Source organism: Lipophrys pholis (genome assembly GCF_963383615.2).
Source record: "Lipophrys pholis genome assembly, chromosome: 16".
Lineage (NCBI taxonomy): Eukaryota > Metazoa > Chordata > Actinopteri > Blenniiformes > Blenniidae > Lipophrys > Lipophrys pholis.
Window position 1 is genome coordinate 288,432 of NC_137634.1, and position 26,172 is coordinate 314,603.

The following is a 26,172-nucleotide window of genomic DNA, read 5'->3' on the forward strand; positions in this document are numbered from 1 at the left end:
GGTAACTGATAACACGGATAACATTGGTAACTGATAACATTGGTAACTGATAACACGGATAACATTGGTAACTGATAACATCGGTAACTGATAACTTGGATAACATTGGTAACTGATAACATTGGTAACTGATAACATTGGTAACTGGTAACATTGGTAACTGATAACTTGGATAACATTGGTAACTGATAACATTGGTAACTGGTAACATTGGTAACTGATAACTTTGATAACATTGGTAACTGATAACATTGGTAACTGGTAACATTGGTAACTGATAACTCGGATAACATTGGTAACTGATAACATTGGTAACTGGTAACATTGGTAACTGATAACTCGGATAACATTGGTAACTGATAACATTGGTAACTGATAACATTGGTAACTGGTAACATTGGTAACTGATAACTCGGATAACATTGGTAACTGATAACATTGGTAACTGATAACTCGGATAACATTGGTAACTGATAACATTGGTAACTGGTAACATTGGTAACTGATAACATTGGTAACTGGTAACATTGGTAACTGATAACTCGGATAACATTGGTAACTGATAACATTGGTAACTGATAACTCGGATAACATTGGTAACTGATAACATTGGTAACTGATAACTCGGATAACATTGGTAACTGATAACATTGGTAACTGGTAACATTGGTAACTGATAACATTGGTAACTGATAACACGGATAACATTGGTAACTGATAACATTGGTAACTGGTAACATTGGTAACTGATAACATTGGTAACTGATAACACGGATAACATTGGTAACTGGTAACATTGGTAACTGGTAACATTGGTAACTGATAACATTGGTAACTGATAACACGGATAACATTGGTAACTGATAACATTGGTAACTGGTAACATTGGTAACTGATAACATTGGTAACTGATAACATTGGTAACTGATAACACGGATAACATTGGTAACTGATAACATTGGTAACTGATAACTTGGATAACATTGGTAACTGATAACATTGGTAACTGATAACACGGATAACATTGGTAACTGATAACATTGGTAACTGGTAACATTGGTAACTGATAACATTGGTAACTGATAACACGGATAACATTGGTAACTGATAACATTGGTAACTGGTAACATTGGTAACTGATAACATTGGTAACTGATAACTCGGATAACATTGGTAACTGATAACATTGGTAACTGATAACACGGATAACATTGGTAACTGATAACACGGATAACATTGGTAACTGATAACATTGGTAACTGATAACTTGGATAACATTGGTAACTGATAACATTGGTAACTGATAACATTGGTAACTGGTAACATTGGTAACTGATAACTTGGATAACATTGGTAACTGATAACATTGGTAACTGATAACATTGGTAACTGGTAACATTGGTAACTGATAACTTGGATAACATTGGTAACTGGTAACATTGGTAACTGATAACTCGGATAACATTGGTAACTGATAACATTGGTAACTGATAACTCGGATAACATTGGTAACTGATAACATTGGTAACTGATAACTCGGATAACATTGGTAACTGATAACATTGGTAACTGGTAACATTGGTAACTGATAACATTGGTAACTGATAACACGGATAACATTGGTAACTGATAACATTGGTAACTGGTAACATTGGTAACTGATAACATTGGTAACTGATAACATTGGTAACTGATAACTCGGATAACATTGGTAACTGATAACATTGGTAACTGATAACACGGATAACATTGGTAACTGATAACATTGGTAACTGGTAACATTGGTAACTGATAACATTGGTAACTGGTAACATTGGTAACTGATAACTCGGATAACATTGGTAACTGATAACATTGGTTACTGGTAACATTGGTAACTGATAACATTGGTAACTGGTAACATTGGTAACTGATAACTCGGATAACATTGGTAACTCGGATAACATTGGTAACTGATAACATTGGTAACTGGTAACATTGGTAACTGATAACTCGGATAACATTGGTAACTGATACCATTGGTAACTGATAACTCGGATAACATTGGTAACTGATAACATTGGTAACTGGTAACATTGGTAACTGATAACATTGGTAACTGGTAACATTGGTAACTGGTAACATTGGTAACTGGTAACATTGGTAACTGATAACTCGGATAACATTGGTAACTGATAACATTGGTAACTGATAACTCGGATAACATTGGTAACTGATAACATTGGTAACTGGTAACATTGGTAACTGATAACATTGGTAACTAGTAACATTGGTAACTGATAACACGGCCTTGATTCATGAAGTCTGCAACTGAGCATGTGGATTAGTTGTGATGCTGGTGATGTGTCATAGAGAGTGACAGCAGTCGTAATGGGTTCTGATGGTTCTGGGGGTCCACACTGTCACGCGTCATTATGCATTCACATGTAAGCTGTGAAGAACCAACAAGAGTTCCTGTCCACTTCCACCCGGCACCACGTTCCACTGTGCACCACTACTATTAGTGTTTTCTCTCACCTGCGTCCCGGTGATATAAAACCCAGCTGCACCGCGCTGGTTTACAGTCCAGCAAAATGCCAACGTTGCAATGTAGCGCCAAGTCAACCAAGTCAACCAAGTCAACCAAGTCAACCAAGTCAACCAAGTCAACCAAGTCCCAAGCTAAACATCAGCCAGCACCACAGACGCCTGCTGAAGATGAGGATGCTCCTGCAGCTTATCGGTGACTGAGCGTTAGGACTCTGCTGATTCTCCACCGTTTCTTGCTGTTAAATGTAAGGCATGCTAACGGTTTGGGAAACTTCTCTGAATCATATCATTTTGCTCAAATACGTGATCCTCATGTTCTCTTGTCGTCGTAGGGAAATGCAGGAAAAATGTCTGGCAGTATAATAACATTATTTAAACAGAAAACATACAAACATATGTAACGCAAATATTTTCAGATCTTATAAATCATGCTGCTGATATTCCACATGTTTATCATTCATACTTACTACATAGCCATGAATCTGTACTACATCAGGTCTTTACCTGTACTTCTAGTCTCTACAGAGTCTTTACAGAGTCTCTACAGAGTCACTAGAGTCTTTACAGAGTCTCTACAGAGTCTTTACAGAGTCACCAGAGTCTTTACAGAGTCTCTACAGAGTCTCTACAGAGTCTCTACAGAGTCTTTACAGAGTCTTTACAGAGTCTCTACAGAGTCTTTACAGAGTCTTTACAGAGTCTTTACAGAGTCTCTACAGAGTCTCTACAGAGTCTTTACAGAGTCTCTACAGAGTCTTTACAGAGTCACTACAGAGTCACTAGAGTCTTTACAGAGTCTCTACAGAGTCTTTACAGAGTCTCTACAGAGTCACTACAGAGTCACTAAAGTCTTTACAGAGTCTCTACAGAGTCTTTACAGAGTCTCCACAGAGTCACTAGAGTATTTACAGAGTCACTAGAGTCTCTACAGAGTCTCTACATAGTCTTTACAGAGTCTCTACAGAGTCACTAGAGTCTTTACAGAGTCACTAGAGTCTCTACAGAGTCTCTACAGAGTCTTTACAGAGTCTCTACAGAGTCACTAGAGTCTTTACAGAGTCTTTACAGAGTCACTAGAGTCTCTACAGAGTCTCCACAGAGTCTTTACAGAGTCTCTACAGAGTCACTAGAGTCTCTACAGAGTCTCTACAGAGTCTCTAGAGTCTCTACAGAGTCTTTACAGAGTCTCTACAGAGTCACTAGAGTCTTTACAGAGTCACTAGAGTCTCTACAGAGTCTCTACAGAGTCTCTACAGAGTCACTAGAGTCTTTACAGAGTCACTAGAGTCTCTACAGAGTCTCTACAGAGTCTCTACAGAGTCACTAGAGTCTCTACAGAGTCTCTACAGAGTCTCTACAGAGTCACTACAGAGTCTTTACAGAGTCTCTACAGTCTCTACAGAGTCTCTACAGAGTCACTAGAGTCTTTACAGAGTCACTAGAGTCTCTACAGAGTCTTTACAGAGTCTCTACAGAGTCACTAGAGTCTTTACAGAGTCTTTACAGAGTCACTAGAGTCTCTACAGAGTCTCTACAGAGTCACTAGAGTCTTTACAGAGTCTCGACAGAGGATGTAGAGTGAAATGTGTCTCCCCAGCTCATGTTGAGACGTTGAGTCCGTGTTGTTAAACTGGTCATTGTGTTTCAACTGAAGAAGTTTCCATCAGTGTTTTGTTGTTCATTCAGTCCATATTTCCTTCCTGCCATGAGTCTTTGTCCTTTGATTGTGTTGTTCTTTGTGGCTGTGTCTGATCATCCCTCTGTGCCCCCCCCCCCCCCCCCCCCCCCCCCGCCTGCAGCTGCCCCTCCTCTAACATCTCTGCTCTTGTGTCCTACTGTAGGCCTCCTGAGCCCATTTACAGCACTGTGAACAAACTGTGTGACCAAGTGCCCCCCCCCCGACACTATTCCCCCGTGGAGTGCAACAAAAGCCTCCTGCACTCTGCCCCCCTCCCTAACTGTCACTTAGGCCTGTTCCCTGACTCGGACTTCACCAGGTACTTCCCACCGGCAGCTCCTCTATGATTGGTCTTCTTCTTGTGGCAGATTCCCGTCAGGAGGAACCAAATAAACCACATCTACAACGTGACAGTCGTCAGTTCAGCACATCTCAGGTCCACATTGAAATGGAGGGAGGAAAGTCTGTTAGACCTTTATTCTGCAGAAACAAAAAGATCAAAGACCCAGTCCTGAGATGAGATGAGATGAGATGAGATTAGATGAGATGAGATGAGATGAGATGAGATGAGATGAGATGAGTGTGAATTCAAATCCAAAGTATTTAAAAAAAAATCATCAATAAATCCACACAGATTCACCACTTGATGGTTCATGAGTCTAAAAGCAGGCGACCAGAGTTGATTCTGGAAGGAGGAATTACAAAGAACACTGAAAGTGAAAGTTTGTCTTCATGTTTAATAAGATCTTTGTAAAGCTTCATGTCCAGAAAGGATGTGAAAACAGGGTGAAGGAGCAGATGCATGGACAGTAAATCATATGTTAAAATACGTATAATGCCATGAAAACAAATGGTTAATTTTTTACTTTCTTAGTTTGATGTTTTCTGTGTACTTCAGTCTCATTTCTTGTTCAAGATGCTGTAAATATTTTTTTTTAAATATCATGAAACACTAGCACAAAGTGGAGACGTGAAATGAAACGGCCTGCTTATCTTTTTCTCACACAAACTGAAGATTGTGTTTGATTCAGAGTGGAAGTATCATATAATTTATTATTATTATGATTATTATTACTTAGAATTACAGGTCCTCTGTTATCCAAAGTGTGCGGATGACACTTCCACACCCACACCACCTTATGCAGCTGACTGTGTAGTGCCTCAGTTCACCATCAGGGGGTGCTGCAGCACACAGTCAGATGACCTGTTTGTCCTCCAGAAGAAGGACTGTTGATGCTTTTAGTTCTGTTACTGATGGAATCAACATGTGGAGCAATCATTTCATTTATTCTACAGGATTCCAGTTTTACAAAGAAAAACATCTTAATGTCGTGTGTGTGTGTGTGTGTGTGTGTGTGTGTGTGTGTGTGTGTGTGTGTGTGTGTGTGTGTGTGTGTGTGTGTGTGTGTGTGTGTGTGTGTGTGTGTGTGTGTGTGTGTGTGTGTGTGTGTGTGTGTGAGAGAGAGAGAGAGAATCGGGGGCAGTGATAAGTGGAGCACCGTCCCCCCGTGGATCCGAACAGTAGAGCAGCAGAACAGTAGAGCAGCAGAGCAGCAGAGCAGCAGAGCAGCAGAGCAGCAGAGCAGCAGAGTTAGAGCTGCTCGGCTTCAGGAGTTTCGTCTCACGACTTGGAGCTGAAGATGCTGAGGCCCACCGACTCCCCCGAGCTTATGTACTACCTCAACTGTCTGTACAGGGAACCCAGGAAGGTGGTTCTGCACAAAGGCTCCACGGGCCTGGGCTTCAACATCGTGGGCGGCGAGGACGACGAGGGCATCTTCGTCTCCTTCATCCTCGCCGGCGGACCTGCCGACCTGAGCGGAGAGCTGAGACGAGGAGACCAGATCCTGTCGGTGAGTGGCTCCTCCTGGTGTTAACGTCCCGTCACCATCACAGTTTAATGTGTAAAGTACAGAACGGTGCTGATCCATTTATAGTTCTACTGGCCTAGATTCACCAGCAGGTCCAAACACTGGCAGTCTTCATTCATGTGTTCATCAGCAAAGAAGGACAAACGTGAGAGATTGTAACATACAAGACGAATGGATTTACTGTCAGCAGACTTTACTGATCAATGACCAATGATGGTTTAACCACTGACATGATAAACTACATTTCAAGACTCAAGTGACCGTCTTCCTCCATCAAATGCACTTTTTAGATGTTTTTTAATTATTAGATGTTTGCTGATGCTGATAATGACTGAGTATTTCTGATGTGCATGTGTAAACTAGTGTGTATTAACTGGTGTGTGTTAACTAGTGTGTGTAAACTGGTGTGTGTTAACTAGTGTGTGTAAACTAGTGTGTATTAACTGGTGTGTGTTAACTAGTGTGTGTAAACTGGTGTGTGTTAACTAGTGTGTGTAAACTAGTGTGTATTAACTGGTGTGTGTTAACTAGTGTGTGTAAACTAGTGTGTATTACCTGGTGTGTGTTAACTAGTGTGTATTAACTGGTGTGTGTTAACTAGTGTGTGTAAACTGGTGTGTGTTAACTGGTGTGTGTTAACTAGTGTGTGTAAACTGGTGTGTATTAACTGGTGTGTGTTAACTAGTGTGTGTAAACTAGTGTGTATTAACTGGTGTGTGTTAACTAGTGTGTGTAAACTAGTGTGTATTAACTGGTGTGTGTTAACTAGTGTGTATTAACTGGTGTGTGTTAACTAGTGTGTGTAAACTGGTGTGTGTTAACTGGTGTGTGTTAACTAGTGTGTGTAAACTGGTGTGTACTAACTGGTGTGTGTTAACTAGTGTGTGTAAACTAGTGTGTATTAACTGGTGTGTGTTAACTAGTGTGTGTAAACTGGTGTGTATTAACTGGTGTGTGTTAACTAGTGTGTGTAAACTGGTGTGTGTTAACTAGTGTGTGTAAACTGGTGTGTGTTAACTGGTGTGTGTTAACTAGTGTGTGTAAACTGGTGTGTATTAACTGGTGTGTGTTAACTAGTGTGTGTAAACTAGTGTGTGTTAACTGGTGTGTGTTAATTAGTGTGTGTAAACTGGTGTGTGTTAACTGGTGTGTGTTAACTAGTGTGTGTAAACTAGTGTGTATTAACTGGTGTATAAACTAGTGTGTATTAACGAGTGTGTAAACTAGCGTGTATTAACTAGTATGTATTAACTAGTGTGTATAAACTAGTGTGTATTAACAAGTGTGTAAACTAGCGTGTATTAACTAGTATGTATTAACTAGTGTGTATAAACTAGTGTGTATTAACTAGTGTGTATTAACTAGTGTGTATTAACTAGTTTCTGTATAAACTAGTGTGTATTAACTAGTGTGTATTAACTAGTTTCTGTATAAACTAGTGTGTATAAACTAGTTTGTATAAACTAGTGTGTATTAACTAGTGTGTATTAACTAGTTTCTGTATAAACTAGTGTGTATTAACTAGTTTCTGTATAAACTAGTGTGTATTAACGAGTGTGTAAACTAGCGTGTATTAACTAGTATGTATTAACTAGTGTGTATAAACTAGTGTGTATTAACAAGTGTGTAAACTAGCGTGTATTAACTAGTATGTATTAACTAGTGTGTATAAACTAGTGTGTATAAACTAGTGTGTATTAACTAGTGTGTATTAACTAGTGTGTATTAACTAGTTTCTGTATAAACTAGTGTGTATTAACTAGTGTGTATTAACTAGTTTCTGTATAAACTAGTGTGTATAAACTAGTTTGTATAAACTAGTGTGTATTAACTAGTGTGTATTAACTAGTGTGTATAAACAAGTGTGTATTAACTAGTTTCTGTATACACTAGTGTGTATTAACTAGTTTCTGTATAAACTAGTGTGTATAAACTAGTTTGTATAAACTAGTGTGTATTAACTAGTGTGTATTAACTAGTGTGTATAAACAAGTGTGTATAAACTAGTGTGTATTAACTAGTGTGTATTAACTAGTTTCTGTATAAACTAGTGTGTATAAACTAGTTTGTATAAACTAGTGTGTATTAACTAGTGTGTATTAACTAGTGTGTATAAACAAGTGTGTATTAACTAGTTTCTGTATACACTAGTGTGTATTAACTAGTTTCTGTATAAACTAGTGTGTATTAACTAGTGTGTATTAACTAGTGTGTATAAACTAGTTTGTATAAACTTGTGTGTATTAACTAGTGTGTATTAACTAGTGTGTATAAACTAGTGTGTATAAACTAGTTTGTATAAACTAGTGTGTATTAACTAGTGTGTATTAACTAGTGTGTATAAACTTGTGTGTATTAACTAGTTTCTGTATACACTAGTGTGTATTAACTAGTTTCTGTATAAACTAGTGTGTATTAACTAGTGTGTATTAACTAGTGTGTATAAACTAGTTTGTATAAACTTGTGTGTATTAACTAGTGTGTATTAACTAGTTTCTGTATAAACTAGTGTGTATTAACTAGTGTGTATAAACTAGTGTGTATTAACTAGTGTGTATAAACTAGTGTGTATTAACTAGTGTGTATAAACCAGTGTGTATAAACTAGTGTGTATAAACTAGTGTGTATTAACTAGTGTGTATAAACTAGTGTGTATTAACTAGTGTGTATAAACTAGTGTGTATTAACTAGTGTGTATTAACTAGTGTGTATTAACTAGTGTGTATTAACTAGTGTGTAATCTAACGAATCAACTAAGACTGCTGAGTGAAGGGCAGATGTGCCAGTGATGACTCGAGAAGATCAAGCGACTCAGAATCTCGAAGGCGACCTCACAACACCCCGTCATCAGGCCGAGGAACCCCATCGCCACCCTGACCCATCCTGCATCACCACACATGCATCCAGAACCAGAACCGGACCCACTTCGCCCCCAACATTGCTGCCACCGACGGAGCGCTGACAGTACGGCTTCAGGAGGTTAACGTAGAAGAGTTGTGTCGACTTCCTGCACCCAGGAGTCCCTAACAAATAGTTTAGGTTGGACACGCGCTCCTTCACAGTATATGGACCAGAAAAGCTGAAATGGAGACTCACAAGAGGCCTCAGAGCCAGAACTTGATCCCCAGGACTGAACACATGACGCTCTGCACGCCGCTCATAATGAGCTTTCATACCAGACTGAGCGACAACCTGACGGGTACAACCGGTGACGAAAACCATTCATGTAATCTATCAGGTTCGTGAGTGCGTCTGAGGAAACAGACCAGCCTTCAACACTGCTAATGGCCCACGGACTGAGTGCCCAAACAAAAGGTCATTAAGGAGTGAACCCTGTGTGGTCCTGTACCGCCTCACGGGCAGCCAACCTCCACCATGGCAGACCTTCTTCCCAACCTCCACCATGGCAGACCTTCTTCCCAACCTCCACCATGGCAGACCTTCTTCCCAACCTCCACCATGGCAGACCTTCTTCCCAACCTCCACCATGGCAGACCTTCTTCCCAACCTCCACCATGGCAGACCTTCTTCCCAACCTCCACCATGGCAGACCTTCTTCCCAGTCTCTATCCAACTCCACACAAAATGCTCGTAACAGCAACTTCAGCGACTGATGAAAACACCTTGACGTTCTGCATTGTACGGAGTGGACAAGTTATGTTTAACTCCCAGCAGCTTAAGGACCTGTGCAAACATATAAGATGTGACATCTGAACCTCGGTCGCTCTGTATATTTTTGGGGATGCCGACAACTGAGACAAACTGCGAGAGCCTTTGTAGTAATGGAGCGGCCGGATAACGTGTGGCCTGACACATGACAGTTAACAAATATTTAGAGCCTGACCTTGAAACTGGCATTGGCCCCACTCCATTAATGAGAAGGTATTCAAATGGACCAGGGTTCAGTGTCTTGCCCAAGGACACTTCGGCATGTGGGCAGGCTGAGATGGGTATCGAACTTGCAACATTCAGTTTGGGAGACGACCGCTCTACCAACCGAGCCATGCTGCCCCACGCTTTACACACTGTGACAGGTAACATGGACAACACCAGCGGGTCTGCTGTAGCTGTCACACTGACCTCCTGCTCCACGTCACCGGCCTGTTTAGCCTGAGCCCACGTCACCGGCCTGTTTAGCCTGAGCCCACGACACCGGCCTGTTTAGCCTGAGCCCACGTCACCGGCCTGTTTAGCCTGAGCCCACGTCACCGGCCTGTTTAGCCTGAGCCCACGTCACCGGCCTGTTTAGCCTGAGCCCACGTCACCGGCCTGTTTAGCCTGAGCCCGAGTCACCGGCCCGTTTAGCCTGAGCCCACGTCACCGGCCTGTTTAGCCTGAGCCCGAGTCACCGGCCTGTTTAGCCTGAGCCCACGACACCGGCCTGTTTAGCCTGAGCCCACGACACCGGCCTGTTTAGCCTGAGCCCGAGTCACCGGCCTGTTTAGCCTGAGCCCACGTCACCGGCCTGTTTAGCCTGAGCCCACGTCACCGGCCTGTTTAGCCTGAGCCCGAGTCACCGGCCTGTTTAGCCTGAGCCCACGACACCGGCCTGTTTAGCCTGAGCCCACGTCGCAGCACAAACAGAGAGAATATCACTCTCAGCAGTCCACCCAGAAGCCAACGGTTCAGCCACTGGTGACGCACACTCCAGTGCCACATGATGTCGAGGGACAGACATAACCCAGAGCGCCTATTACCAGAGTCCCCATACAGCGGGACATACGTTCCTCCCCATACATACTAGACTCAATCATCCGACGTGTCCACACAAAGTCATCCACCAACTCTGGCCTTGAGAAGCTCACACTCATTTAAATAAAGTACCACTCGACTAGGCAACACATTTTTAAACTGCTCCACGAGAATCCAATCTGTCAACTGCTTGAACGTAGTAACCCCCGCTGCTGTACACCATCTCTTAAAATTGGTTGGTAACTCATTAACTAACGCCACATGGGTCTGCCTATCTGCCTCAACCCACTGGCCAAACCTCTGCCTGGAAGCTTCTGCCGTCAGCTGATAGGCCTTTAACCCGGCAGCTTCCACCACCTGGTAGGTCAGGTGTTCCTGTGCACACAGCTGAGGAAGCCTCCTGTCCTTCCCCGTAAACACACACTGCAGCTGCCGCCACGCGCTCAAACAGATTGAAAAACTGATCTGGGTCTCGGGATTGAAGTTAGAGACAAAGTGCAAATTTGTCTTCGGACACTTCGGCATGTGGGCAGGCTTGGAGCTTTCACTCACACTCACCTCACCGCGTTAGCCGCTCTGTCGAATACACAGAGTTCTGCTTGCTCGACCTCCAGCTTGAGGAGCAACCTCTTCTGTTGCTCAAACCAGAGCGGCTCCTCATGCTTCCCTGCTGACGGGGAACACTCCACCAATGGCTCTGCCTCTGCACCGGTCGACTCCTTCGGCAACACGGCCCTCTCATACAAAGTTAACAGGACGCAGTCAAATGCTCTGGTCTCTGGACCAGAGACCTTAGTCTGGACCAGAGAGCTCCGTCTGGACCAGAGACCTTAGTCTGGACCAGAGAGCTCCGTCTGGACCAGAGACCTCAGTCTGGACCAGAGACCTCCGTCTGGACCAGAGACCTCAGTCTGTTTTATTCTCTTCAGTGTCCTGATGTTTACTTTCAGTTTCCACTTTCCATCCTTCAGGAAGTGATTTTCTGTGAAACAGGTGAATGGCGTTGATCTGGGCGGAGCTTCACATGAACAAGCAGCAGCAGCACTGAAGGGAGCCGGACAGGTGGTGACCATCATCGCTCAGTACCGACCTGAAGGTGAGTGAACGTCACACGGCGCACCCTGCTGGCACACTAAGGCCAAATAACTATCATGTAGTGATTAAATGAAACCTTCAAACCTTTGTTGCGTCTCAGCCTTGTGATTCATACATTGTCAATGTTGATGAGTCATTTGAGACCGACTGTGCAGTAACACTGTTGTTTCATTCAGGAAACACGGGAGCAGTAAAAGGAGGGCAATCAGCTTTAGTGCAAAAAGTTCACACTTACTTGCAATTATGATTTAGAAATTTTCGTGAGAAAAAATAACCATAAGGTAATCTCTGCTCACAAACGTTGGCTTCGTGCAGCTTTCAGCAGCATTAGTGCTGCTATCAGGTCTCAAGCAGGTTGCTGCTCTTCTTCTCCCACTGATGAAGTCTCTTTCACTCAGTCAAATAGTGCGACCCCCAGTGGATCCATGAGGAACAGCAGTTATTGAAAAACTGCAGTTTAGGTCTTCCTTGGTGTTTTTACACTTTGCTCTGTGATCCTGCTTCAATCATTAATGTTCATAAAACACAAGACAAACTGTTGTTTTTCTGTTTCTGAGTCCAGAAGGTCAGTGTCCATCCATCACCTCAACTCTTCTCAGCTCTGACATGAAGATCTGAGCTGCAGCATTTATATTAGATTTTATTAAGATATTAGCAATATCAGTGATTACTACTTGGAAGAAGAAGTAGGAGTTCTGCCAACAAGGGAACAGGAGCTGGATGTGATGCAATGACTTTCCGTATTTTAACGATTCCTAAAAAAGATGGAGATGGCACCAGGAGTATCAAAACAACTTTCTTTTCTCCCATTAATTGGAATGAGATCAAACCTCGGCTTGTTCGTTAGCCTCACTGCCTGAGGGTCCAGGCTGGGTCATTCTGGAGGTTCTAGCTGGTAGGACCCTGTACCTTCTGCCTGAGGGTCCAGGCTGGGTCATTCTGGAGGTTCTAGCTGGTAGGACCCTGTACCTTCTGCCTGAGGGTCCAGGCTGGGTCATTCTGGAGGTTCTAGCTGGTAGGACCCTGTACCTTCTGCCTGAGGGTCCAGGCTGGGTCATTCTGGAGGTTCTAGCTGGTAGGACCCTGTACCTTCTGCCTGAGGGTCCAGGCTGGGTCATTCTGGAGGTTCTAGCTGGTAGGACCCTGTACCTTCTGCCTGAGGGTCCAGGCTGGGTCATTCTGGAGGTTCTAGCTGGTAGGACCCTGTACCTTCTGCCTGAGGGTCCAGGCTGGGTCATTCTGGAGGTTCTAGCTGGTAGGACCCTGTACCTTCTGCCTGAGGGTCCAGGCTAGGGGTGCACAATGCACCGGGGTTGGACAAAGATCATCCCTTCAGGTCCCTCTTCGTCAAAAACCTCTCCTCTTCAATGTCGCCTTGTTCTGCTGGAACACAAACCCACCAGATGGTGTGAGATGATGTTCCCTGCATCCTGGGAATGCAGGGAACTGGGAACACAAACTCAGCACCTGAAGGCGATGAGGTTCCGTCCTCCACAACCGCTGATACAGGGGGCCAATAAACACCCACCGCCTCAGCAACCAGGTTGTCAACCAACCAAAGTTGCAAGAAAAAAGGCAGATTAAGACCTTCTGTACAAGTCCACACTTATATGCACCATGTGCATAATATTTAATATCTATCTATTTCTATTTGATCATATTGTATTTTTATCTGTTTTTTTAGTTTCTGTTATGTGTGCTTCTTTTCTTTTTTACTATCCTGTCTGTTGTACCACTGCACATTTCTCCACATGTGAGATAAATAAAGGATATCTGATCTGATCTGATCTGATCTGATCTGATCTGGTCTGGTCTGGTCTGGTCTGGTCTGGTCTGGTCTGGTCTGGTCTGATCTGGTCTGATCTGGTCTGGTCTGGTCTGGTCTGGTCTGGTCTGGTCTGGTCTGGTCTGGTCTGGTCTGATCTGATCTGATCTGATCTGATCTGATCTGGTCTGGTCTGGTCTGGTCTGGTCTGGTCTGATCTGATCTGATCTGATCTGATCTGATCTGATCTGATCTGGTCTGGTCTGGTCTGGTCTGGTCTGGTCTGATCTGATCTGAACAGTGTCTGTTTATAAATAATCATGATATCAAAAATATGTGAAAATACAATATTAATACAAATAGGCGTCTTTGATAATGATCAAGTTCTGAGTACATGATGAAATATTAAAATGCAGTTAAACCTTCGGAGATGTGCAGCAGACAGACTTAAAGATGATATTTGAGGGTTCGACCCTGAGGAGCCCCCCTGAACGGCTCCTGCTTCAGTGTGTGTGTGTGTGTGTGTGTGTGTGTGTGTGTGTGTGTGTGTGTGTGTGTGTGTGTGTGTGTGTGTGTGTGTGTGTCTGTGTTACTGATTAACACCACAGCGACTGACAGGAAATTAAACCAATCAGCTCATTTCATGTTGTGATTTGGGGCCTTTTTCATTGGCCCCTGGCCAGAGCTGCTCTGTGATTGGCTTAAAGTCTGCTCTGGTTTGTTCTGGTGTTTCTATGAGACGTTGAGATGAAGACAAGCAGTGAGTCCCTGATTATGAACTCCTCTAATTCACCGTTTGAAAGAAGAAATGAGGCTGAAAAGTTGCAGGACAGGATCAACTTCATCCAGGAGAGGTTTTTTTTGAGGTTTTTCTTCAAGAGAGGAACTGATGAGTTTGAAAATAAACCTGATTTACCTTTAGTTATATAGTTAGTTATATCTACCTTTACCTAAAGTCAGACTAACTGTCATTTCCTGGAAACCAGCAACCAAATTCATTTTCTAAAAAGGAACTAATGAAGCTTCTGCTTGTATTTGTTCACAAGAATGTTAATAAAAGAGTCTTAATAAGTGTCTCTGTTCAATAGTCGTTTAAATGTTTCATGGGGGGGGGGGGGGGGGGTTGTGAAGGGCCCCACCTGAGAAATGTATCACCAGCCACCACTGAGTCTGAGTTTAATCAGTTTAATCAGTTTAATCAGTTTACTCCTTGAAGGTCCAGGTTCTAGCTTCTTATCATGTCTACCTAATGTTGGTGTGTGTGTGTCATGAAGCAGCAGAGCACTGAAACGTGGAAATACTTTCTGGTATCAGGTTGTTGTGTAAAATGTACTAAGTGTAGGTGTGATGGTTGTGCAGCCCTCCGTCCTCCTGCTCAGTCTAACTGCTCCTCTCTTCTCACCATCAGAACTTGCTCTGTGTTCTCCTGGCCCAGCCCCCGGTCCAACACCAGGTTAGGATCAGCTTCAGCTTCAGCTTCAGCTTCATTCACCCGGATTCAGCTGAGCCAATGCCCCCCTGACCCTCACCGCTCTGACCTCTGACCCCTTGTTTCTGTGCCCCCAGCTTGTGGCCCCTCACACACTGCCCTCCTCCTCCTCCTGCTCCTCCTGCTCCTCCTGCTCCTCCTCCTCCTCCTCCTCCTCCTCCTCCTGCTCCTCCTCCTCCTGCTCCTCCTCCTCCTCCTGCTCCTCTCCACTCCTGCTCCTGCTCCTCCTGCTCCTCCTCCTCCTCCTCCTGCTCCTCCTGCTCCTCCTCCTCTCCACTCCTGCTCCTCCTCCTCCTGCTCCTGCTCCTCTCCACTTCTGCTCCTGCTCCTCCTCCTCCTCCTCCTCCTCCTCCTCCTCCTCCTCCTCCTCTTCCTGCTCCTGCTCCTCCTCCTCTTTCTGCTCCTGCTCCTCCTCCTCCTCCTCCTCCTCCTCCTCCTCCTCCTCCTCCTCCTCCTCTTTCTGCTCCTGCTCCTCCTCCTCCTCCTCCTCCTCCTCCTCCTTCTCCTCCTCTTCCTGCTACTCCTCCTCCTCTTCCTGTTCCTGCTCCTCTTCCTGCTCCTCCCCCTCCTCTTCCTGCTCCTGCTCCTGCTCTGCTCCTGCTCCCGCTCCTGTTCCTCCTCCTCTTCCTGCTCCTGCTCCTGCTCTGCTCCTGCTCCCGCTCCTGTTCCTCCTCCTCTTCCTGCTCCTGCTCCTCCTGCTCCTCCCCCTCCTCTTCCTGCTCCTCCTGACTGATTATCCAACGGTTGTCCAGTTTTATTTCCTGCTAGAAGGACAGTGTCCAGTCAGGAAAGGTGGAGCAGTCAGGAAAGGTGGAGCAGTCAGGAAAGGTGGAGCAGTCAGTGGACTGATGGACCTTCACATCTTGTCCTGGGACTGTGCCTGCAGCAGTTTGGGTCCCAGCCTGTGACGGGACTCATGATAAGGTCTTCCTGAATGGAGAGTGAAGAACCAGAGCAGAGCTCCACCAGCTGAAGCCTGAAGGAGATAGTTTGACCTCTTTCTACCCAATCAGTGGTTCTGGAGCTACATCACCTCCACCTTTCAACTGAAGGGAACTAAAGCAGGTTGTAGGTTCCTTCGGTTGCATTTATGAAGTTTGATAACTACAGATTAGAAATGGAGATCTTTCATTGCAGCAGGTTTAGTATTTGTTGCCATCTCTCTCTTTTCCAACTTCTCTAGATGGATGATGGTGATGATGGTGATGATGGTGATGATGGTGATGATGATGAATGATAATGGATGATAATGGATGATGGATGATGGTGATGATGGTGATGGATGATGGATGATAATGGATGATGGATGATGATGGATGATAATGGATGATGATGGATGATGATGGATGATAATGGATGATGGATGATGATGGATGATGATGGATGATGATGGATGATGATGGATGATGATGGATGATGATGGATGATGATGGATGATGGATGATGATGGATGGTTTCAGCTGGTTTAGTGGTTTGTCCTTATTCCACTGCCGCTGTAGAGCCATGTGCCCCCCCCCCCCCCCCCCCCCCCCCCCCCACCAAGCCCACACTGAAGCCACTTCCATTGGTTCTAACAAGTTGCATCTGGGAAGAATAAAGTATTTCTATTCTATTAATTCTGTTCTATTCATATTTAATGTGGATAAACTGGTTGAAGGGTCAGGATCAGTGTGTGTGTGTGTGTGTGTGTGTGTGTGTGTGTGTGTGTGTGTGTGTGTGTGTGTGTGTGTTGTGTGTGTGTGTGTGTGTGTGTGTGTGTGTGTGAAGCTTCCCTCTGCTGGACGATGTGTGACTGGACCTTTAAGGTTCTGGTTCTGGTGCAGTTTGATTTGACGTTCCATCCTGGAGACGGAGGGTTAATATTAGGAGGTGAAGACATTCACATGGCTCTGCTTTAGCACTCCTCTCTCACTCCTGTCTCACTCCTCTAACCCTTCTAAGGGTTAGGGTTAAGGTTTGGGTTAGGGTTACTCTCTCACTCCTCTAACCCTTCTAAGGGTTAGGGTTAAGGTTAGGGTTAGGGTTAAGGTTAGGGTTAAGGTTAGGGTTAAGGTTAAGGTTAGGGTTAAGGTTAGGGTTAGGGTTAAGGCTAGGGTTAGGGTTAAGGTTAAGGTTAGGGTTAAGGTTAGGGTTAAGGTTAGGGTTAGGGTTAGGGTTACTCTCATTAACAACGTGACTGGGTTAGGGTTAGAGTTAGGGTTAGGGTTAGAGTTAGGGTTAGGGTTAAGGTTAGGGTTAGAGTTAGGGTTAGGGTTAGGGTTAGAGTTAGGGTTAGGGTTAGAGTTAGGGTTAGGGATAAGGTTAGGGTTAGGGTTAGAGTTAGGGTTAGGGTTAAGGTTAGGGTTAGGGTTAGAGTTAGGGTTAGGGTTAGGGTTACTCTCACTAACAACGTGACTGGGTTAGGGTTAGGGTTAGAATTAGGGTTAGGGTTAGAGTTAGGGTTAAGGTTAGGGTTAGAGTTAGGGTTAGAGTTAGGGTTAAGGTTAGGGTTAGAGTTAGGGTTAAGGTTAGGGTTAGAGTTAGGGTTAGGGTTAAGGTTAGGGTTAGGGTTAGAGTTAGGGTTAGGGTTAGGGTTAGGGTTAAGGTTAGGGTTAGGGTTACGGTTAGGGTTAGGGTTAGGGTTAGGGTTAGAGTTAGGGTTAGGGTTAGGGTTAGGGTTAGGGTTAAGGTTAGGGTTAGGGTTAAGGTTAGGGTTAGGGTTAGGGTTAGAGTTAGGGTTAGGGTTAGGGTTAAGGTTAGGGTTAGGGTTAGAGTTAGGGTTAAGGTTAGGGTTAGAGTTAGGGTTAGGGTTAGGGTTAAGGTTAGGGTTAGAGTTAGGGTTAGGGTTAAGGTTAGGGTTAGGGTTAAGGTTAGGGTTAGGGTTAGAGTTAGGGTTAGGGTTAGGGTTAAGGTTAGGGTTACTCTCACTAACAACGTGACTGAAGAGTTCCTCTCATCTTAGTTTCACTGGTTTCTGCCTCGGAGCTGAGAAACACAAAGGAATTGTCTTCTTCTCTTTTAAATGTCGTTGATTTTCACAGTTCCTCCTGAGGTGGACCTCCTCTGGTTCCTCCTCCTCCTCCTCCTGTTCTTCATCCTCCTCTTGCTCCTCCTCCTCATCTGTTCTCCTGTTGTCTTGCAGAATACGGGCGTTTTGAGGCAAAGATCCACGACCTGCGGGAGCAGATGATGAACCACAGCATGAGCTCCGGCTCAGGATCTCTGAGGACCAATCAGAAGAGGTCCCTCTATGTCAGGTAGGTCTGAGCTGGATGTTCCCTCATGAGAGAACATCCAGAACAAGGGAACATTCAGAACAAGGGAATGTTCTCTCCTTCCTGGCGTTCTCCTCTTTCTGAAAGTTCCCTGGTTCTGGAGGTTCCCTGGTTCTGGAGGTTTCCTAGTTCTGAACTTTCCTTGGTGCTGAATGTTCCTTGGTTCCTTGGTTCCCTGGTTTTGGAGGTTCCCTGGTTCAGAACTTTCCCTGGTTCTGAATGTTCCCTGGTTCTGAATGTTCCCTGGTTCTGGATCTTCCCTGGTTCTGGATCTTCCCTGGTTCTGGAGGTTCCCTGGTTTACAATGTTACCTGGTTCTTGATGTTCCAAGTTCGGATTTTTCCCTGGTTCTGGAGCTTCCTTGGTTGTGGGTATTCCCTGGATCGGAAAGTTCTTTGGTTCTGGATATTCCCTGGTTCTCGAAGTTCCCTGGTTCTGAATGTTCCCTGGTTCTGGAGGTTCCCTGGTTCTGGATGTTTCCTGGTTCTGGAAGTTCCTTGGTTCTGGATGTTTCCTGGTTCTGGATGTGTTCAGGCTCAATTCAGAAACCTTAGGAACAAAACGGTGGCGGTCCCTCCTGCGACATTTTGGCGTTTTATAAAGTAAAAGATTCAAATTCCAGATCCTCCAACCTGAACTGAATGTGTTTACAGAAACTGAGTCACTAACCCTAACCTAACCCTAACCCTAGCCTTACCCTAACCCTAACCACCTGAGCTGAATGTGTTTACAGAAACTGAGTCACTAACCCTAACCTAACCCTAACCCTAACCCTAACCCTAACCCTAACCTAACCCTAACCCTAACCCTAACCTAACCCTAACCCTAACCACCTGAGCTGAATATGTTTACAGAAACTGAGTCACTAACCCTAACCTAACCCTAACCCTAGCCTTACCCTAACCCTAACCACCTGAGCTGAATGTGTTTACAGAAACTGAGTCACCAACCCTAACCCTAACCCTAACCCTAACCCTAGCCTAACCCTAACCCTAACCCTAACCCTAGCCTAACCCTAACCCTAACCCTAACCCTAACCCTAACACCCAAGACTACCAAATTAACCCTTCTAAATGACTAAACTAACCACTGAAAGTAATAAACTAACTCTAACCCTTTAACTAACTACTAAAACTACTAAACTAACCCTAACCCTTTTAACTAACTAAAGTATTTACTAAAACTACTAACCCTAGCCATTTTAACTAACTACACTAACTACTAAACTAAGCCTTTTAACCAACTAAAGTAACTACTAAAACTACTAACCCTAACCCCTTTAACTAACTAAACTAACTACCAAGACTACTAAATTAACCATTTTAACTGACTAAACTAACCACTAAAACTACTAAAACAACCCTCACCCAGGATGCAGCCTGTTTTTCTGTCTTCATTTCCACATTGTGTCGTCCTCACAGTTTGATTTTAGCCTCCAGCTTCAGTAACTCCAGTAACTTCAGGATCCAGTAACTTCAGTAACTCTAGTATCTCCAGTAACTTCAGGATCCAGTAACTTCAGTAACTCTAGTATCTCCAGCAACTCCAGTAACTCCAGTAACTCCAGCAACTTCAGTAACTCTAGTATCTCCAGCAACTCCAGTAACTCCAGTAACTCCAGTAACTCCAGTAACTCCAGTAACTCCTGGGTCCAGTAACTCCTGGGTCCAGTAACTCCAGGAACTCCAGTAACTCCTGGGTCCAGTAACTCCAGTGTCCAGTAACTCCAGTATCTCCAGTAACTCCAGTATCTCCAGTAACTACAGTGTCCAGTAACTACAGTAACTACAGTAACTACAGTAACTACAGTGTCCAGTAACTCCAGTAACTCCAGTAACTCCAGTAACTCCAGTAACTCCAGTAACTCCAGGGTCCAGTAACTCCAGTATCTCCAGTACCTACAGTGTCCAGTAACTCCAGTATCTCCAGTAACTCCTGGGTCCAGTAACTGCAGTATCTCCAGTAACTCCAGTATCTCCAGTAACTCCAGTATCTCCAGTAACTACAGTGTCCAGCAACTCCAGTAACTCCAGTAACTACAGTAACTACAGTAGCTACAGTGTCCAGTAACTCCAGTAACTCCAGTAACTCCAGTAACTCCAGTAACTCCTGGGTCCAGTAACTCCAGTAACTCCAGTAACTCCAGGGTCCAGTTTGACCTCAAGCTTCTGATCTGCTGGACAGAAACCATGACTGACTTGATTCAGAGGTGTTTTATTGTTGGTGAATTTTGAACATAATTTGGGAAGTCACACACACACACACACACACACACACACACACACACACACACACACACACACACACACACACACACACACACACACACACACACACACACACACACACACACACACACACACACACACACACACACACACACACACACACACACACACACAGGGCTGTGGCTGATCCTGCCATGTCCTCTGAGCAGAGCCCTGTTTGACTATGACAAGTCGAAGGACAGCGGCCTGCCCAGCCAGGGCCTCAGCTTCAGGTTCGGAGACATCCTCCATGTTGTGAACGCCTCTGACGACGAGTGGTGGCAGGCTCGCCGCGTCACGCTGCACGGAGACAGCGAGGAAATGGGCGTCATCCCCAGCAAGAGGAGGTGAGCTGCTGTGGCTGAAGTCACTCACTGAAGGGGTGTGTGTGTGTGTGTGTGTGTGTGTGTGTGTGTGTGTGTGTGTGTGTGTGTGTGTGTGTGTGTGTGTGTGTGTGTGTGTGTGTGTGTGTGTGTGTGTGTGTGTGTGTGTGTGTGTGTGTGTGTGTGTGTGTGTGTGTGTGAAGAAGGTGGAGGTTAATTGTATTTCTAAAAGAAGGAAATTAAAGAAAAGTTAAAATGTCCTCCGATCACAGTTTACAGTTTCTTCAGTCGTTCCAGCGACTCTAAAGAAAGATGTGATGTACAGAACCTGCTGCTCTGGTCCACAGAGTGGACCGGAAGGAACGGGCTCATCTGAAGACGGTCAAGTTCAATGCCAAGCCAGGCTCCTTGGATTCCAGAGGGGTGAGTCTCCTCGATTAACCTCTGCTCTCTTTCACCAGGTAGTCAGGAGGAGGGACAGTATCACTGTCATCCTCTGCATAGTCCATGTGGCTGACATGTCCAGAGGAACACTCCTCATCTTCTGAGGTTCACATTCATACATCCAGTCTGAAGCCTCCAATACATTCAGCCCCCAACACCAGAGGGGGCGGAGCCTCTTCTCTTCTCATTAACAATTAGTGCCAAACACCAAACCTTCTGTCAGCAGAGCCATGAAACATGCAGGAGCCATCTGCTGTTCACACACACACACACACACACACACACACACACACACACACACACACACACACACACACACACACACACACACACACACACACACACACAGTCTCAGTGGATTCTACAGATACAATCTTCATATAAAGTTTGGGTGTCAAACCGAACCCAGCAGGAGTTCTGCTGCAGGACGCAGGTCCAGTGATGAACCACAGAGAAATTTTATTGCATAAAAGTGACACTATTTCACATTTCACTTTCAAATTTCCTGTTTTTCATATAAATGAGATCATTAAATGTGAATATTTAATAAACTTCTAGTCTTTCACACGGATGAATTTGACCTCCTGCTTCAGAATATCAACAAAAAAAGGAAATAATTCAAACAGTAAAAACAACCAAGCTAATCGGGTGTGTAAAGCACGTTTTACTAACATTTCATAATTGGTTGTGTTGTCATGGTAAACTAGTAGCCTCCGAACACTCCCACTCAATGTTCTCTGACATCCACATAAACAGTCAACATTTGACTAAATAAACCAAAGAATATGAATAAATAGATGTGGGGCTTTATGAGTAGATGTGCTGTGATTTTGGGGTTAAGATACTCTGAGTACACTGAGGCAGACTCTTCTCACCTTCATCCTCTCTCTCTCTCATCACTGCATGTGTCACTATCTGTCCTTGTCCTTCACTCTGCATGAAAACACCTCAGACTTTATTTGCTTTCTCTCACAGCTGCTCACTGATTTCTCACTTTGCTTTTACTGCCAAAGCCTTTGGCACTAATGTGGCACGTGGAGGAGCAGCAGGACTGCCAGGCTCACCCTGCACCTTGCTTTCCCTCGTTCTGATTATTATTATTATTATTATTATTATTATTATTATTATTATTATTATTATCATCATCATCATCATCATCATCATCATCATCATCATCATCATTATTATTATTATTATTATTATTATTATTATTATGATTATTATGATCAGCAGCAGCAGCAGTAGTAGTAGTAGTAGTAGTAGTATTACTAGTATTATTATTAATGTGCTAAAAGACTCAACGTGGGAGATTGTTTTTCAAAAGCATGGAAAGTTTGAAGTATCTGGGAGGATGGAACCAGATTATGAAGTAGAAAAGGCCTGATGTCTGAGTTTGAACTCTAAACTCTTACAACCTTTAAACTCTGCTGGAGAAGCTTCAATGTAGAGCAGACGTAGCTGCAGCTCCTCTCTTGTGACTCCATCGTGTCCTAAAGAGCACTTAGTCCCATATGACCCATCAGACCTCTCTTCTCTGGAGGTTCCTATGGAGAAGGTGGGGCAGAGCTTTCAGCTATCAGGCTCCTCTCATGTGAAACCAGTTTCAGTGAAGCCGCGTTTCCACTGTGCAGTTTGTGCCAGTAAGGTAAGGTAAGGAACAGTGTGGTACGGTACGGTATTATACGGTACGGTAATATATGGTACGGTATTATATGGTACGGTATTATATGGTACGGTATTATACGGTACGGTATTATATGGTACAGTAAGGTATTATATGGTACGGTATTATACGGTACGGTATTATATGGTACGGTATTATACGGTACGGTATTATATGGTACAGTAAGGTATTATATGGTACGGTATTATACGGTACGGTATTATATGGTACGGTATTATACGGTACGGTATTATATGGTACAGTACGGTATTATATAGTACAGTACGGTATTATATGGTACGGTAAGGTATTATATAGTACAGTACGGTATTATATGGTACAGTAAGGTATTATATGGTACGGTAAGGTATAGACTCTCAGTGACTCTCAGTGACACTTGGCGGGGTTTGGTATGGCATTATATGGTACGGTAAGGTATAGTAAGGCAAAGCGCACCCAGACCAACTCTGTTGCTGGTTCCTCCAGAGAGTAAATTAAAATGTAGGCGGGTTGTGAACGACCAGGTAACGACGCAGGTATGTGACATCATCACTACGTGACAGTAAAGAAGGACTAGAGGAGCACATCAGTTGGGCAGGAGGCGGAGCAGAAACTCAGGAGGCGGAGCTGAAACTCAGGAGGCGGAGCTGAAACTCAGGAGGCGGAGCTGCAGCTGTGAGCCTCCGTTCTCTGTGACACAGTATAAACTTTCTCCTTGTGAACAGCAGCGTCCAGCTCCTGCTGAAGCTCCGCCCCTCCTGTTACTGAGAGGAGCGTCTGCACCTGGTCTGAACACCAGGGGGCAGTGGAGCACCACATTTCAATAAACTGGTTCACTAAACAACCAGTGAGCACAAAGCGGCACATGAGAACAACAACGGAGGGTTTATACTGCGAGGAGAAATTTAAATATTGCTGCTTGTCCAGAGTGACTGACCAATCAGCAGACGGCTGCGTTGGAGCTCCGCCTTCTGGAACCGTACCGCTGTGCTAGCTACATCAACGGAGGGGGCACCAACAATGCTAACGCTTGGATAGGGTTCTTTCGGTACCGCCCACAACTTCTCTCAGTGGAAATACAGTAGAACCTGTACCGTAACACACCGTACCGTACTGTTCCGTACCATACCGTGCCGCACCGCACCGTACCACCCGTACCATACCGCAACGTGCCGTACTGCACCGTACCGTACCGCATCGTACCATACCTTGCCGTACCGTACAGCACCGCACCGTACCGTACCGTACCATACCGTGCCGCACCGCACCGTACCACCCGTACCATACCGCAACGTGCCGTACTGCACCGTACCGTACCGCATCGTACCATACCTTGCCGTACCGTACAGCACCGCACCGTACCGTACCGTACCATACCGTACCGCACTGTAACGTACCATACCGTACCACACCATACGGTACCGCACCGTACCGCACTGGACCATACTGCACTGCACCGTACCGCACTGCACTGTACCACACCGTACCATACCGTACCATGCCGCACTGCACCGTACCGTACCGCATCGTACCATACCTTGCCGTACCGTACGGTACAGCACCACACCGTACCGTACTGCACTGTAAAGTACCGCACCACACCGCACCATACGGTACCGCACCGTACCGCACTGGACCATACTGCACTGCACCATACCGCACTGCACTGTACCACACCGTACCATGCCGCACTGCACCGTACCGTACCGCATCGTACCATACCTTGCCGTACCGTACGGTACAGCACCACACCGTACCGTACCGTACTGCACTGTACCATACCGTGCCGCACCGCACCGTACCACCCGTACCATACCGCAACGTGCCGTACTGCACCGTACCGTACCGCATCATACCATACCTTGCCGTACCGTACAGCACCGCACCGTACCGTACCGTACCGTACCATACCGTACCGCACTGTAACGTACCATACCGCACCGTACCACACCATACGGTACCGCACCGTACCGCACTGGACCATACTGCACTGCACTGTACCGCACTGCACTGTACCACACCGTACCATACCGTACCATGCCGCACTGTACCGTACCGTACCACATCGTACCATACCTTGCCGTAACGTACGGTACAGCACCACACTGTACCGTACTGCACTGTACGTACCGTACCGCACCGCACCGTACCGTACCATGCCGCACCGCACCGCACCGCACCGTACCGTACCATGCCGCACTGTACCGTACCGTATCGTTCCGTACCACACCGCACCGTACCACACTGTCCAGTGGAACCAAGGCTGTACAGTCAGCGCTGGTTCAGGACAGCCCAGATCATTTTCTAGTGAAGCTACGATGTACTTTCAACCCTTTACATGACACTATTTGGAAAACATTTGAATATAAGAAATTTAACTTTTGGGGTTAATTTAGGAATAATTAAGAGTTTTTCAATTTATTGACTTTTAAAGTTAGTAATAATTACATTTTAGACCCTCAGTGTGTAATAATCTTTTAAAGTTTTAAAGAGTAAAACTGACAATAATCACACTTTTTTCAGAACATAGTTTGACAAAAGAAGTCATGTGATGAGATGTGAAAGGTTATTTAGTCCTGAAGTCCCACAGTTTAAGGTGTTTTTCACAAAGAATGACTTTATTAGAGACAGACAGAACTGCAGAGCGGCAGCTTGCAGACTCCTTAAAGAGACAAACTCAAATAATATGTGTACTTTCTCACTGTCCACTATTCTAAAAGCTTTTATGGAAACAAGGCAGGCCAAGTTTAAAAAAAACAATACAAGCGTAGTGGACATGGAGGTGAAGAAGTTGCTGAGGTGCCACGTTGTGTCTGAAGTCTGTTTTGTCTGCATGATGTGACAAATGTTCCTGTTTGCTTCGTGCTTCTTCTCCTTTCACAGTCATTCACTGACAAACGTAAAAAGAATTTCATCTTTACACGAAAGTTCCCATTCTACAAGAACAAAGATGGCGAGCAGGATGGCAGTGATTCAGACAGTAAGTGAACTCTCCGACACGTATTCTTCCAGGGTCAGGTGATAGTGGGGCTGCCGAGGGCCTGGCTCGTCTCAGGGCTCGTCTCAGAACTCGTCTCAGGGCTCGTCTCAAGGTCTCAGGAC

General features: G+C 44.9%; 1 protein-coding gene across 1 annotated transcript in view; it reads left to right on the plus strand.

Annotated features, from left to right (window-relative positions):
• dlg2 (discs, large homolog 2) overlaps window positions 1-26,172 on the plus strand; it is an 88,517-nt gene that overhangs the window by 54,307 nt on the left and 8,038 nt on the right. Inside the window, 7 exon segments of the mRNA XM_080483491.1 lie at window positions 5,904-6,060; window positions 11,764-11,866; window positions 18,241-18,355; window positions 20,811-20,987; window positions 21,311-21,386; window positions 25,954-26,054; window positions 26,056-26,088. Of these exon segments, the coding sequence (XP_080339617.1) occupies window positions 5,904-6,060; window positions 11,764-11,866; window positions 18,241-18,355; window positions 20,811-20,987; window positions 21,311-21,386; window positions 25,954-26,054; window positions 26,056-26,088 (762 nt within the window).